The 15,485-nt window shown below is 39.9% G+C and overlaps 1 protein-coding gene across 1 annotated transcript; it reads left to right on the top strand.

Moving 5' to 3' along the window:
• Nucleotides 1-96: 96 nt before the first annotated feature.
• Nucleotides 97-15,050, top strand: Thoc7 (THO complex subunit 7; the record flags this gene model as incomplete). Its single annotated transcript, XM_055612206.1, is given in 7 exon segments — nucleotides 97-189; nucleotides 8,989-9,106; nucleotides 9,774-9,901; nucleotides 10,182-10,268; nucleotides 12,840-12,897; nucleotides 14,829-14,895; nucleotides 14,981-15,050. Coding segments are annotated over 5 exon segments (391 nt in total), but the record flags the coding sequence as incomplete, so codon positions are not given.
• Nucleotides 15,051-15,485: the final 435 nt, after the last annotated feature.

Raw genomic sequence — 15,485 nt, 5'->3', positions numbered from 1 at the left:
GCGCGGACGGGGCCGCCTGCGGGGCTCCCCCGGCCAGGCTGGCTCGGGCCCAGCGGCGGGGCGCCGGGCCCCGGGGAGCCCCGGAGCTCGGCGCGCGCTGGGGTGCGGGCGCGGAGCCGGGGGCGGCCTCTGACAGGCATAGGGGCGGCTGGAGGGCCGGTCGGGAAGTGTATCTGGGCGACTTACAAGGTAGGGCGCCCGCGTGGGCTGGAGCCGCCGGCTTACACCGGGGCCACGGAAGGGGGCCATGTCGGGGAGGGTGGTTTGCGGGCCCAAATGTATTGGGAGTGAGCGGTCGTGCACAATTGTCTGTGGACTGAGAGCAGAAATCGGGACATCTGGGGAAGAACGGACTGACTGGGGGCCGCTGGAGCAGGAACTTCCTCTGGGAGAAAGGTTCCGGGGACCTGGGGCTGTTTGACGGGGTGCCAGTGAAGAAACTGAGGCTCGACATCCAGAAAATGGGAAGAACATCGATGGGCCCAAATGTGAGGACTGAAGAGGAAATTCCTAAGTAGGGGTTAAAGACCCCCGGAACTTGGTGGGGGGATTTTAACCTTGTTTTATTTCAGTTTCGTTTATCCAGTAGGTATTGATCATGCTTCCAGACAATGCTTTACTTAGAGTTTGCAACTCAGAGCCAACAGGCAAAGGCGTTTCCTCTTAAACGTGTGCTGCCTGGGGATGGCTGTAAGCATTAAGTAATTGGGAAAGAAGGGTTATTTTGTGAGTGCACCTCTGAGCTGTCCGCGCCTCTGCCTCTCTCCCTCACCCGTTCCCCAGTCAGGCCACCGTGCAAGTGTTGCCGTCAGAGGACAGCTTGCTAAAGATACTCATTTCCTTCTACCATGTGAGTCCTGGAAATTGAACTGAGGTGGTTATAGCGCTTCTACTGGTGATTAGAAAACTTGAAAAAACTCGCTTTCCCCATTTCTTTAAAGGATATTAAATGGGTGTTTTAAGCCTGGAATTACAAGTCACCAACCATTTGTACAAGTCCCAAAACGATGAAGGAAATTAAAAATGGCAGGTACTAATTAGCTAGAACTTAGAAAAAAATTGCACACGAAATTTAAAAGCCATTGAACAGTTTGTTTTGTTGTTGTTTTGGTTTGGTTTGGTTGTTTTGGGGTTTGGGTTATTTTAAACAAGGTGAGTAGTGTGTCCTATAATTCACTATGTAGGTCAGCCTGGCCTGGAACTCACAGACAGTTCCGTGCTTCTGCCTCCCGAGTGCTGGTACTAAAGGTCACCACATCAAGCCATTGAAAGTTATAAACATTAGTGTGATCAGATTTGCTGTGATTTAATTAATTGATTGATGTATTTATTTGCAATACTGAGGGCAGAACCCATGGTCCTGTTCATTCTCATCCTGATGTACATCCTTGGCCCCAGAATTGCATTTAAAACTTAAAAACTCAGTCTACTCTGTGGAGAACATTGAGGAAATGGGAAGGAGGCTGCTGAAATCACTCTCCTCTTCCCTAACCTTTATATAGTACTTGCTGTATATGGTGCACAATGTTCTAGGTATGACATTTTATAGATGAAACTGGTACCCCAAGAAATTAAGTAACTTGTCCAGAGTTGCCGTGATAATGAGTGCCAGAGCCCGAGCTTAAACACCTAGCTTAAAAACTCAAGTTGGCTCTAGAGTCTTAATTTTTTCATTCGTGTGTGTGTGTGTGTGTTACCTGCATGTATGCTGTGTATCATGAGTATGTGGTACCTGTAGAATCCAGAAGAGTGTCCAGTCCCATAGGACTGAAGGGACAGACAGTTGTGAACTGGTAGTAGGTACTGGAATTGAGCCCAGTACCTTTGGGAGAACAGCTTAACTGCTGAGGCCTCCTTCAGCCCGGCTAGTGTGGTCTGATCTCAGCCACCGCAGCAGTGGTGCTAGTGAAAGGTAATGGGACCATTGATTAGTATGACAACACTTCAACTAAGGGGATTCAGTCAGTGGAGAGAGCTCATGTAGAATGTCAGGATGGGTCAGGTGTGGGATGTCAGAGATGATCTTTGCAGGGTTGCATGTGTTACTCCAAAGGAGTGATGGATTTTGTCAAATGAGAGAAGGAAAGGAAGGATGAGTTATGTAAGCTTACCACTTTCAGCCCCCTAATTCTTGAAGACCATAGGAATTCACACTTTAAAAATGCAAGCTTCTGGCCTTGTGGAGGTTAACTTGCTTCTCTGAAACTCAATTTTGTTCTCTGTAAATGAAGATGATAACAAAATCTACCTCAGAGTGGTGCTTTGGAAATGGGATGCAGTAAAAGTTAAAGGACTTTGTACTGAATCAAAGACATAGCATTGTTCAGTAAATACTTCTAAATACTGAAGTTGTTCTGCTAAGCTCCACTTCCCCTTGGAGAACTGTATCTGTTCTGATTGCCCTTTCCTATCTTACTTTCGGATAAGAAAAATGAACTGAAGTAAGTAGTTAGTAAGCAGTTGGCAAATATGAGATGCTAGGTACAGGAGATTTAGAGGGGAGAGATGCTAGAAGGTAGGTATCAGCAGAATAATCTGTGAGAGAGAGAGAGAGAGAGAGAGTGTGTGTGTGTGTTACTAGGGATTGAACTACAGGCCCTTTGCATGCCGAGCAGGTACTCTACCACTGAGCTAAGCTGTGTCCCCAGTACAGTCATTTATAGAGGAGAAAATGGGCAGTTAAAGACTTAGTCTGCCAGGTCATTTCGGGCAAAGCCACTCCAGGGTTCTGGCCAACTGAACACCAGTTAAGATATGCCACTGCTAATTTAAACTGTTCTCACAGTATATATGTTGTAGGTGAAAACTTAAAAGGGTGTTAAACTGTTAGAACCCTTTTGTAGTAGAAAACATTAAGTAGATATGTTGATATCTAGAGCAACAGGTGGGAAGGGAGAAAATGGGTAAGATGTGGCTCTACATTCCGTTTAATAGAGCTGTTTAGCTATGACAGCTTTCATAGACATACTTACTAAGATTTAAAATGATTTCTTTAATGTACTCATAAACAATATGACAGAATAATGGAACTATATAATAATGTAATTGTGTATATTTTCAGATGAGGGCAAGGATAATACCAGTCATCTGTAAATGGAATATAATAGCAAAGACTTCTCAGGGTACAGTGTGATAATTCATGTAAAGTACTTTGAAATTGGATAACTGTATAATTCAATAGCTAAGGCAGGACACTTCCATGAGAGGAAACAAATAGGAATAAACACTGTAGAAGTGTTTGCTGCTGCATTCAATTCAAGTGACTCAGTGTTAAGCACTTTTGTTTACCAGGGCCACTACATTCATCCAGTTTGCTCCATTGGCTGTGGACTAATTCAACCATTGAATAATTTTTCTATGGCTAAGATAGTTTTTCAAAACAAAGTTTTATCCTTAAATTATACACTTGCCTAATTCTCCTGCGTTAGCTTTCTAAATACTGGGTTTGTAGGCATGTCTGCTTAAATTTTTTTTAACTTGATTTTGGTTTTACCATCCAGCTTGTTTAAACTGGACATAAGTACCTTAAATGAGGCCAGCATTTACAGGGCAGACTCATACTATCTTGTTTATTTATCTGTCTACCTTTTATGTATATTCTTAAGACTGTTGACCTTAAAAATCATCCTAATGATTTTAAACGTCATGAAGGGTGGGGACAGGAGTTCTGGCATGAGGAATGCAACAAATGGAGCATATGTAATTCATCTTAATAACTTATGAGTGATGGTAATGTGATGAAAAATCTAATCTGAATTTATGTAAACATTATCTTTACATCATCATAGTTTTTCTTCAAGCTATTATCAATAAAATAGTTTCTAAGCTTCCTTTGGTTGGTTGTTTTTATAGAGTAGCCTCATGAGATTAGTACAAGCAATCAGATTACTTACAGAATCGTGCTTCAATCATGGAAACTAATGAATTCAAAAGTGTTTTAGGTATGTTCAGTATAGACCTAAATTATGAGGCGTTGTTAAAAAAATTAAAAATTCTTATACCATTTGTGTTAGGAACTCTAAAAAGAATAGGAGCCATCCTATTTGTTGTTAGAGTATACTGTAAAAGGCATATATTTTATGGTAGTAATTCTTGTCTAGTTTTCTAGGCAGTAACTGTCCATACAACATTTAAGAAAGAATGTTGTGACTTTGCTATAATTTGAGAAAAACAATCACAACTGGGTAGAGTTTTGAATACATAATATGTATCTGCATAGATACACAACTGTATATATAGGTAAGTATCTTAATTTACTCATAACATTCTTAGAATGTTGCAAGTTGTGGGTTAAAATTTATCATAAAGAAAAGGTTGTGTTTAGGGGGTTTCCTATGGTCAGGCATTGTGTCCTTTCACTTTTATTTTCAAGATGCTTCGCAACAGTCCTGAAAGCCAGATAGTTTTATTCTTACTTTAGAATGAAGTTCCATGTTGATCTCATATGCTCACACAACCAAAATCATTATCTACAGGTTTTGATGTCTGGCCCAGAGCTGTGAAGAAATGTGCTTAAAGAGGGATAGGGCTGACGTGTGAGGAGGGTCTGAGTCTGCCTAGTTAGGAAGCCTCTCCAGTGCCAGACTAGTTTAACCACTTCCCACTCATGCCCGCCTGCTTGGTAGGTCCTCAAGTGTGTCCAGTCCTAACGTGCCTTCCAGCACCTGGGATTCTCCTCTTCTGTTAACGTTAGCTATGTAGTTACTAACCACATGTGGCTTGGCAGTCTCCTGTCTAGCCACATTGCTTATGGGCTTTTCCCAGTTGCAGTCAGTTTTGTACACTGTCTTCAGTTTGCTCCTACTAGAACACTCTGCCCCTGTGACTTTAACAGCTCAATTGCCTACCAACATATACCATCCTCCTGAAATATGCTTGTGAATTAGCATTTGTGTTATTGGAGTGAATTGTCCTCCCTCATCCTGTCTTCTGAGGTTCTAATATGCCTGTTCCTCCAACTCAGCTAGAGCTTACAGCTTTCTGCCTGCTGGTGTGGCATGAAATGGGTGGACTTCAGCATTCTTTCCTTATTAGTCAGAATAGCTAGCAGATTTTGAATACTGCTCTGGAACTCAAACCAAACTATACTTTCCTCCATCTTCTGCTCTGTCTTCCACATACTATTTTTCATTGGCCCCTCTCTTGATAACCCCTTTTCTTCGTTCTTTTATATAATTACAGCTTATCTATGCAAATATATTAATCCCGTTTTTATTTGGATGACAGCATACTATACATTTCTGTCTTGTATTTTAATTTGTCTCTGTATTAAAAAGGATTTCCTCATTCTTTGTTTCCAGCATAATATCATGTTCTTATACCAAAATTTATTTAACTTGTACACCTACTTATAGACATCTGGGATGCTTTTTATTTATTATTACAATGATAAGGTGTATAAATGATGTCATATTGCTTAATCCAACTTAGAACTGATACTCCTGCGTGAGTGAAACCTATGTTAGAAATTTTGAGAAATATCGATAAAGAGCCACTGAGATCCCACCTCCTCTGATTGTCTCCAACAGCTTGTGCTGTTTAACCACCACGGCCACCTCTGTGTGTCGATTCGGTGCTGTTGCTACACCAAGAGAGAAAAAAAGGCTTAGCTTCAGAATTTACTCTTATGCCTTGTGCACAAATTGCTCATACCTTTTGTAAAAGTAATTGTTGCTATGATAGTGAAAATAAGTGCTAGTCTTTGTTAGTGTTTAGTTGAGGCAATGCTCTTTAGAAAGCCTCTGTTAGCATTAAGAACCCAAATTTAAAATATTGAAGTCAGGCTGGGTGTGGTAGTTCACGCCTTTAATCAGCATTCCAGAGGCAAAGGCTGAATGATCTCTGAGTTCAAGGCTAGAATGGTCTACATCATGAGTTTCTGGGCAGCAAAGACTACATAGAGAGACTCTACCTCAATGGGGAAAAAAAAAAAAGATCTTGAAGCCAGCCATGTTGCCTCGCACCTGTAACAGCAATTAGGAGGCTGAGTCAGAGAGATGCTGTGAATTCCAAGCTAGCTACCAAAAGAGATCAGGTTGGTTGAGGCTGTTGATTTTGTTTACTTGGCTTGCAAACATTTTCCAAAATCTTCACAAATAGGAGTACTACATTCATATGCACAGCTGGCATGATCACAACGCTTAGTTTAAATATTTTTAAGTCCCAGACTTGAGATCTTGAGTATGGGGCTAGTTAGTTCCTCTGTCTGTTTCCTACTGCATTTATAACTGACACCTGAGTACTCTAAGGTAGATAGCCCAGAATCCAGGAAGAAGGTAGGGCTTGGGAAGCATCAAGAGAGGAGCAAAATGTCTGAAGTATTGGTACTTCGAGATCATTGAACAAAACGGAGGTCCCTTTTATCTTATTTAAAAGGTCGGTGTTGGTATGCATAATACACACACCTTCAGACTTATCTTTTTACTTCTTCATGTGCATGCATGAGCTCATGCATGCAGGAGTGCACATGCTGGAAGAGCACAGAGTGACAGAGTCCTGGAGGTGGTGTGACAAGTAGCAGTGAATTGTCACACTTCGGTGCTGAGAACTGAACTCGGGTCCTCCGGAAGGGCAGTAGGCATTCTTAACCACTGGGCTGTCTCCAGCTCCAAGCCATGCTTTTCCTCCCAGCACTAGACAGACTGAAGCAGACTGCTGTCTCTCAAGTACTGGGAGTATGAAGCCAGCATGGTCCACATGGAGAGTTTCAGGACAGACAGGGCTACGCAGTGAAACCTTGTCTCAGAATGTGTGTGTCTGTCAGAGAGAGAGAGAGAGTGCTTATAATCAGAAACTCTGCATTTTATTTTCTTTAGGGAGGACCCTGTTTTATTTATCTCTGGACTCTTCAAATTGTTTGGTCATTGAAGCTTGAAAGCATTAGTATTTTTGGAACAAAGTTAATGATGGATCAGATGAATCTCTAGCTAGCTTGAGCAGACTTTCAGAGAAACCTATTTTAAGGGTTTTAAGGATGCCCTATACTGGGCCCTTCTCGCCTGCACCTGTGCTTAAACATTGTGCCTACACACAGGCGCTGTTGTCAGGGACTTTGCTGTTGACTCATGCAGGCTGTCCAGGAGTTACTCATCCTTTACATCTGCATTCAAAACGTAATGCACTTCATTAAAAAGAACAGTCCAGAGAACAAACAAAATGATAAAATGGTATCTAAGAAAATAATTTTTCATATCTGTAGGCTGCTTATCAGAAACAATCATTAATATTGTCCATTACCTGTGAATCCCTCCAGAGATATTTTCTGGATGTATGTACTTTTTTAAACATTTTTACACATTGGACAGCTTACTGTGCTTCTCTGACATTGCTGTAATTATCTAAAGATATTGTTTTGGCTTTAACATGTGAGTGCATCATAATTTAACAAACCTCTGTTTAGGTTTACAGTCTTTGTACTGCAGACAACACTGCTAAAACATCTCTTTACATCTGCTGTGCATGGTGGTGCACACCTGTAATTCCAGCCTCTTCTACAGAGTTTCAGAATAAGCTACTTCACTGTAGCTTCACTGTCTCAAAACTCAAAAGGGGGAAAAAAAATTCTAGGCTCAGCGTGGGGGGGGGCGGTTGTCCATTTCAAGCATTGTTAATTCTATCCCAGACACTACATGTGTAGCTGTGTATAAGTAGTTTCTGAACATCTTATCAACAGTTTTATTACTGAGTTATGATCTGGTAGGTGGAGGTGATTTTTTTTTTTTTTTCCTATTTCCATTTGCCTTTCTGATTATGGCCCAGCCATAATCAGATTATTTAGTCCCAGTAAGAACACTAGCTCAGGACTGCCGAACAGGCTGGTTTGGACCGCATTTGTAACACTCATCATTCTGCACTGCTTTTGTGTTCTATTTTCTCTTTGCAGTGGGGCAAAAATCAGGCACCGGAGTCATGTATAGTGGCTCACACCTGTCCATCCTATCATGTGGAAGGCAGAGGGTGCATAGTGAATTCCAGGCCAGCATGTACTGTCTCAAATAAGAAAATAAAACAATGTTGCTTTAGAGCAACTAAATTATAGTACTTCCTGAATATGTTCTTTTTTTTATGACTTGTCATTCTTTTCGTAACTTGATACTGCATGCTAGGAAACTTTTCTCTGTTTTTCTGTCATTGCCTCTCACTTAGCTAGAGATCTGTACTATTCTAGCTTCCTTTGGTTTGGACAAGTTTTGTTGTTGTTATTGTTTTTTTTTGTTGTTGTTTTTGTTGTTTCACAATTTATTCATTATATATCCTGATTGTAGCCCCCTCCCTCATCCCTCATTTCCTCCAGGTCCCCTCCTCCCTTCCCCTGCCATCTGACCCTAGCTTATCCAGACTCATCAGGACTGCCTGGATCCTCTTCCTCTGTTGCCTGGCAAGGCTGTACTGCCAGGGGAAAGTGATTAAAGAACAGACAACCAAGTTCATGACAGAGGCGGCCCCTGTCCCCCTTACCCCTTAGTTAGGGACCCACATGGAGACTGAGCTGCCTATTGGCTACATCCAGGCAGGGGTCTAGATCTTCTCCATACACAGGCCTGCATTAGTCTCTGCAGGCCTCACTGGGCTTAGATTTTTTTTAGCTTTGTTGGTCTCCTTGTGAAGCTCCTAGACAGGTTGTTGTTGTTTTTTCAAAAGTGGTTCTCTTAACAGTTATTGACTTAGTTTTTCTGATAGACCTGAAAATTTTCTGTTAGCCCATAGAATGCCAACTCTGAGGGAAGTTTCACCTAGGACCTCAACCGCTAGGGCCTGAGGGGTTACACATACCACAATCACTTTCCTTTGAAAAGAAAACAACAAAGGAAGACAGATTATTAATTGTGGCAAGATGCACATAATTTTTACCTTCTTTTAGGTGGTACCTCAACTGGTTGCATTAAGTGTACTTCTATTTTAGTAATTGTCCTTTGAATGAGCAAAAAATAGTAATCCTGCCTGTCTTGAGAGTTGCCCAGACCAAATGTTTTACCCTTTTCCCTCCAGACGAAGTTATCCGGAAGCGTCTTCTAATCGATGGAGATGGTGCTGGGGATGACCGGAGGATTAACCTCCTGGTGAAGAGCTTCATTAAGTGGTGCAACTCTGGATCCCAAGAGGAGGGGTACGTCACTCCACTTTCGTTTCTGTGCCAGCGCCCTGGTCGGATTTTATCAAGACCATGTTAAATAGTTCCACTCACCTTACCTGTCCAGTATAGCCACTTCTTGGTTGATCAAAAGTGGTAATTTTTTTTTCCTGTCATTGTCTTTATAGGCCTCCTTTATGTTTGTATAGTATGCAGGAAGCACAGTAGTAAAAGAAGAAATAAAGACTAATTCTGGCTTAATAATTTGATTACGTTAAGCAAATTAGTATTTGCTAAGTATCTCTAAATGAAGGTTTCTCTTTTGTTAATATATAAGTTGCTGCAAAACAGTTATGCACTAATTTTATGACATTTGTTCTGGACTTACTTTCTCCTTTAAGTGACTGTATAGAGTAGGAAAGTTGTAAGAACAGAATTCTGAAGAAAACCCTTAATCAAAATATTATTAAGGGTGATTTAAATAAATCAGACAAATCGTTTGGACTGAGCCTACATTGTTGAAACCAGTCATCTCTTCTTGCCTTTGTAACCAGGACACCTTATAAATTCACGTACACTGAGTCTAGCAAAGAAAATAGTAAGGGTGGATGTTGTAAGCTATTTTAAATAAACAAACAATTCTGTCGGAACGTGGTTTCATTTAGTTTACCATATTTTTAATTTTCTTTCTATTTTCAATTAGATATAGCCAGTACCAACGTATGCTGAGCACTCTATCTCAGTGTGAATTTTCAATGGGCAAAACGTTGCTGGTATATGATATGAATCTCAGAGAAATGGAAAATTATGAAAAAATATACAAAGAAATAGGTAAACATAATTTTTCTTTCTGGAATTGTAATTTTGTGGTTTAAAGGAAAAGTAATTTGGTAATATTTGCATTATAATAAAACAGTATCAGTAATTAGAGTAGTATAAAGGATCTGTCACTGTCAGCAGCCACAGTATTGTGTAACAAGATATAGCATTTTGTGTTGTAGATACTTTTTAGAATGCCATTGTCTCTTGGGTTATCAGTGGAACTTCTGTTTAAAAGCACAGATTATACATGCTGTCATAACTACCTTCTTAAAACTACCTTTTTGTCTAGAATGTAGTATTGCAGGAGCACATGAAAAAATTGCTGAGTGTAAAAAGCAAATTCTTCAAGCAAAACGAATACGAAAAAATCGACAAGGTAAGATGTGAAGGACTTGGTATACAGATAGTTTATTCCTGACTAAAATTCCCAAGAAGGTTTTAATATTGAAAGGTATAACCTGCGACATAAATCAGTTTGTAAAAATAATTAGCAATTATATTTATTCTTAAAACTGTTACTTATTAAAATAGAAAAGGCAAGGTGTAGTGAAAAGATTTTATTTTGCTGAATTTTATTGGTTATGCAAGTATTTCTCAGTATTTTTTACTATTTTCAGATCCTATTCCCTAAGCAATGTTACAGTTAATCTGTAAAGATGAACTACATGACAGACTGGGGTATTTATTTGCTCGTTTAATGAATCTACTTTCAAAAAAAAAAAATGGAAAGGAATTTTAACCTTTTGTTATTTACAAAGCAAGGAAACATTACCCACAAAATACCTAATAGAAAAGTTAAAGTTTAGAGGACAGCACATTGGTCCAGCAACCACTTGACACTAAGCGCCAAGCATGGCTACAGAGCTTGAGCCCCAAGGCCTGCATGGTAGGAGAGAACTGAGTTCCTCGGTGCGCTATACTACTCCCATACACATAAATACACAAAAATAAATAAATGTAAACATTTTTAAAAACAGATTAAGGAGCTGGGCACAGCGAATCACGCCTGTGATCCCAGCACTCAGGGAGGCAGAGGCAGGCAGATTTCTGTGAGTTCAAGGCCAGCCTGGTCTACAAAGCAAGTCTAGGATAGCCAAGGGTACACAGAGAAACCCTGTTTCAAAAAACCAACCCCCCCCCCAAAAAAAAGACTAAATTTTAATTCTAATCTCTTTTAAGTTTTGATCTCCTTTGTCTAGTTCATAAAATATTTGAAAATATTTTAATTTTGTACATGTGTCTGTGCAGGTACATATGGATGCCAGAAGTGGCCATCTTATCCCTAGAGTTGAGGCAGTTGTGAGCTGTACATGAATACTGGGAACTGAATTTTTGGGTTCTATAAAAGAGCAATGTTTAAACTATGAGTGGTGGTATATACTTGAACTCCCATCCCTTGGCTAAAACTCGAGGGCTACAAATTCTAGGTCAGCCTGGCATAACGAAAATTTAACCTTTAGATAGATAAGTGGATAGGTAGATAGATTGCTAGGTAGGTAGGTAGGTAGGTAGGTAGGTAGGTAGATAGATAGATAGATAGATAGATAGATAGATAGATAGATAGACAGACAGACAGACAGACAGATATGACCTATAACTAGGTCTAGTAGAAATACAGACAGATAAAGAAATAAAAGCCATAACTATGACAGTACTGTGGTAAACTAAATAGAAATAGAAAATGTTGGTTTTTTGGGGTAATTGTAAGGTTTTATGGCTTAGATTCGTAGAATCTAAGATTCATGAAACTGGTCTAGAAGGATGTATTTTAATAGCTCAGTGTTCTTTGTTAGTTTTGGTGAAGGTGGTTAAAAACATTTAATAAGATCTTTTTCTAAATCAGTATCAGATGGCGATACTACGTTCATTTATGTTGCTGCCAACCTCTTGTATCCAATGAATGGAAAACCAGAAGTGAAAGCTAGAATCCCTGTTTGGAACATGTTGAAGTCACATATGCTTTTGTTCATGTTTAAGTTAATGGAATTGGCAATACCCTCCATCATAATCATTGTCTCTTTTGGTTTGGTTTGGTTTGGTTTGGTTTGGTTTGGTTTGGTTTGGTTTGGTTTGGTTTGGTTTGGTTTGGTTTGAGACATGGTCTCTCTGTGTAACAGCCCTGGCTGCCCTGAAACTTTGTAGACCATGCTAGGCTGGTAATAACAGAGATCCACTGACTCTGCCTCTGCCTCCTTAATGCTGGGGGAAAAAGTGTGCACCACCACGTTTGTTTTTTTAATTAAAATTTTATTTTTTAATATCAGTTACAGTTATTATTAACTTTGTATCCCAGCTGTAGCCCGCTCCCTCATTCCTTCCCAATCCCACCCTCCCTCCCTCCTCTCCGTCCTACCCCTTTCCAAGTCCACTGTTAGAGGAGGTCTTCCTCCCCTTCTATCTGACCCTAGTTTATCAGGTATCTTTAGGACTAGCTGCAATGTCCTCCTCTGTGGCCCAGCAAGGCTGCTCCTCCCTCGGGGTTAGGGGGAGCTCAATGAGCCAGCCACTGAGTTCATGATTGAGCCAGCCACTGAGTCCATGTCAGAAACAATTCCTGCCCCCCTTACTAGGGAACCCACTTGGATACTGAGCTACCATGGGCTACATCCAAGCAGGGGTGCACACCACTTTTAGGAAAGTGAATAAGAGTTAATTTTTAGGGACTGGAGAGATGACTCAGTGGTTAAGAGCACTGTCTGTTCTTCCAGAGGTCCTGAGTTCAATTCCCAGGAACCATATGATGGCTCGCAATCATGTACACTGGGAGCTGATGCCCTCTTCTGGCATGCAGATGTACATGCAGATAGAACACTCATAAAATAAATATTTTTTAAATGTTATTTTTTATTTACGCACTTTGTTTTGGTAATCCAGATTTTAAACAGCACCGTAATTTGTCAAATGTTTTTTTTTTTTTTGTTTTTTTTTTTTGTTTTTTGTTTTTCAGAATATGACGCATTGGCAAAAGTGATCCAGCATCATCCAGACAGGCATGAGACATTGAAGTAAGTACAGAGTTTTACAGGAACTAGTTTTATACATAACTGTAGGAAAACTACTCCACACATTTCTTTCTTAGATAAATACAGCATATATCAACAGAAAGGGTTATATTTTCAGTATTAAATAATATTTCATATCATGCATTGCTTGATTAGATCCTTTTCTTTCTCCAATGCTACTACTTATATGTCCAGAATAAATGTGTGAAATATGCTTCAAATGGAAGTAATGTGTACTATGTTAAAGTTAATTTTATTCATCTGATGTAATTGTCATCTTCGAGGCTTGCTACCTCCATCTACTAACCTAGGCCTGGTCCTGGAAGCTTCTAGCCTCTACACAATCTAGTCTAGGCCTAAAATGTTTTCAGATTCTGAGACTTACTGCTGAATAAGCTCACGCTTTCTATTTCTTTCTGAACTCGTGCTGGCTGGTTCAGCTCAGCTGTCCTGGCTCAAACTCCTCTCCAAACTGAGAGATTCAAACTGGCTTCTCTCAGCTTCTGACTGAATTGCTCTGCTTGGCCTCAAACTAACCCTAGCAATCTGTTCTAATCACATTCTCTGGTTCCTTCTGTCTTCACCCGTGTCTAACTTGTTCGGTCTTCAACCTGTCTCTGTAAAACTCTCTCAGAATTCCACGAACCAAGAACTGCCATGAACTCAAAACCACTGCACTGCCTCTCAACTCACTGACTCAACCAAATTAACTGAGTAGGAGATCTACATCTTCTGTCTGCTGAGTGCTGGGATTAAAGGGTCAGACTACCATGCCTGAACCTAAGCTTTTGTTTGCCTGAAACTTGCTCTATACCTGGCTGGCTTAGAACTCAGAGGTCTCCTTCCTTCTGTCTCCTGGGATTAAAGTCATGTCTGCATTCCAGCCAGATCACAGAGACTGAGAAGGGTTTTGGATATGATCTCTTGCCGGAGCAACCATCTTCTGAATTAAAATTCCTCTACATACTTTATTCTATTACTATAACAGAACACTAAATACCAATAACAAAGACTGCTAGATACACAATTTGGGCGAGGGGAACAAGGTTTCTCTGTATAGCCTTGGCTCTCCTATTCTCACTTTGTAGACCAGGCTGCCTTAAACTCACAGAGATCCTCCTGCCTCTGCCACCCTGAGTGCTGGGAATAAAGGCATGCACTACATCACCCGACCAGATGCACATTTTTAAAACAGCTCAAAACATAAACAGTAAAAAAAAAAAGACATTTAATGAAGTTCAAATTAATTATTTATATATAATTTATGAAAATTAGTAGCTCCTCAAGTATTCTATACTAATACTGTATGTTGTTCAGAGATGCAAACAGATGTATCTAAAGAAATCACAGTGATACAGTAGTATCTTAAGTGGGACGTAGATAAAAGTAAGTATGGATAGAAGACTGGGAGTCAAGTTCACAGATATTTGGAGGTAATTGGCAGTCTTTCTTTACTAAAAGAAAAACTTGAGGTTGGTGTGGAAAAAAATGTGTCTGTTCATGGGTTTATTCTATATAATTATATTTTCTTGTTATTTTAAAATTTGTATTTAAGAATGTAGTTGTAATAAATATAGTACAATTTAGGAGATAGGAAGTCATTCTCAGTTTCAAAAGCTTACCAAAGGAGTATTAGATTTCTTAGGTGTTATAGATGCTTTCTCGGCATGCAGTCTATGTACCATTTGCATGCTTGGTGCCCTGGCAGCCAGAAGAGGCATCAGGCCCCTGTGAGTAGAGTTAGAAACAGTTGTGAGGCACCTTGCGGGCACTCATTTGAAAGAGGAGCAAGTGCTCTTAACTACTGACCCATCTCTCAAAACCCGTTTATTTCCAGAATATTATTTGGTGTCTAAAATATTATATTTATGAATTTTCTTCCTTAGGTAGCAAAATATAATATCATTTTGTTTCTTCTCCCCTCCCCCTCCCAGGGAGCTAGAGGCTCTGGGCAAAGAATTGGAGCATCTCTCACATATTAAAGAAAGTGTTGAAGATAAGGTATTTGAAGATTTATGTTAGCTTCTATGTGCTTGTGTCTGTGTTTAAAGACAAACTTACGTAAGTTGTTTCCTTTTTAACACAGCTGGAATTGAGACGGAAACAATTTCACGTGCTTCTTAGTACCATCCATGAACTTCAACAGACATTGGAGAGTAAGTTTAAATCATTGCAAAATTATTGCTTATGAAGATTTTAAATGATTGGGGATACATTGGTAAGAGAGTCTCTCTCCAGAATCCAGTGGTATATATGGATGGCGTTAGAAAACACTCACTTGTTCACATTTCTGTACACTTGCAGAAGAGTGATAATTTTGTGGTAATCTGTGCTTTGCATACATGTCTAGTAGTAAGAAAACTTCAAGGATGATGAGTGTTTCCTTGCTAAGGATTAGGGACACGGGCAAGCTACTCTAAGTCAATGATGTGTTAGGCTGCCTGCATGTGTAGGAAATGCAGTACTCTGAGAAATTGAAGACTTGATCTTTCTTCTGACAAGAATTTTCTTGTGACTAGAATTTTCTGTGTTCTCTGATGTCTCATTGTTTAAAAAAAAAAAATCAGGCTAAGACCTAGATTTTTTCTAAT

Source organism: Psammomys obesus, unplaced genomic scaffold (genome assembly GCF_907164565.1).
Source record: "Psammomys obesus unplaced genomic scaffold, mPsaObe1.curated_primary_1811, whole genome shotgun sequence".
Taxonomy (NCBI): Eukaryota; Metazoa; Chordata; class Mammalia; order Rodentia; family Muridae; genus Psammomys; species Psammomys obesus.
Note: the sequence above shows the minus strand (reverse complement) of the source record. Positions and strands in the feature narration are given on the sequence as shown.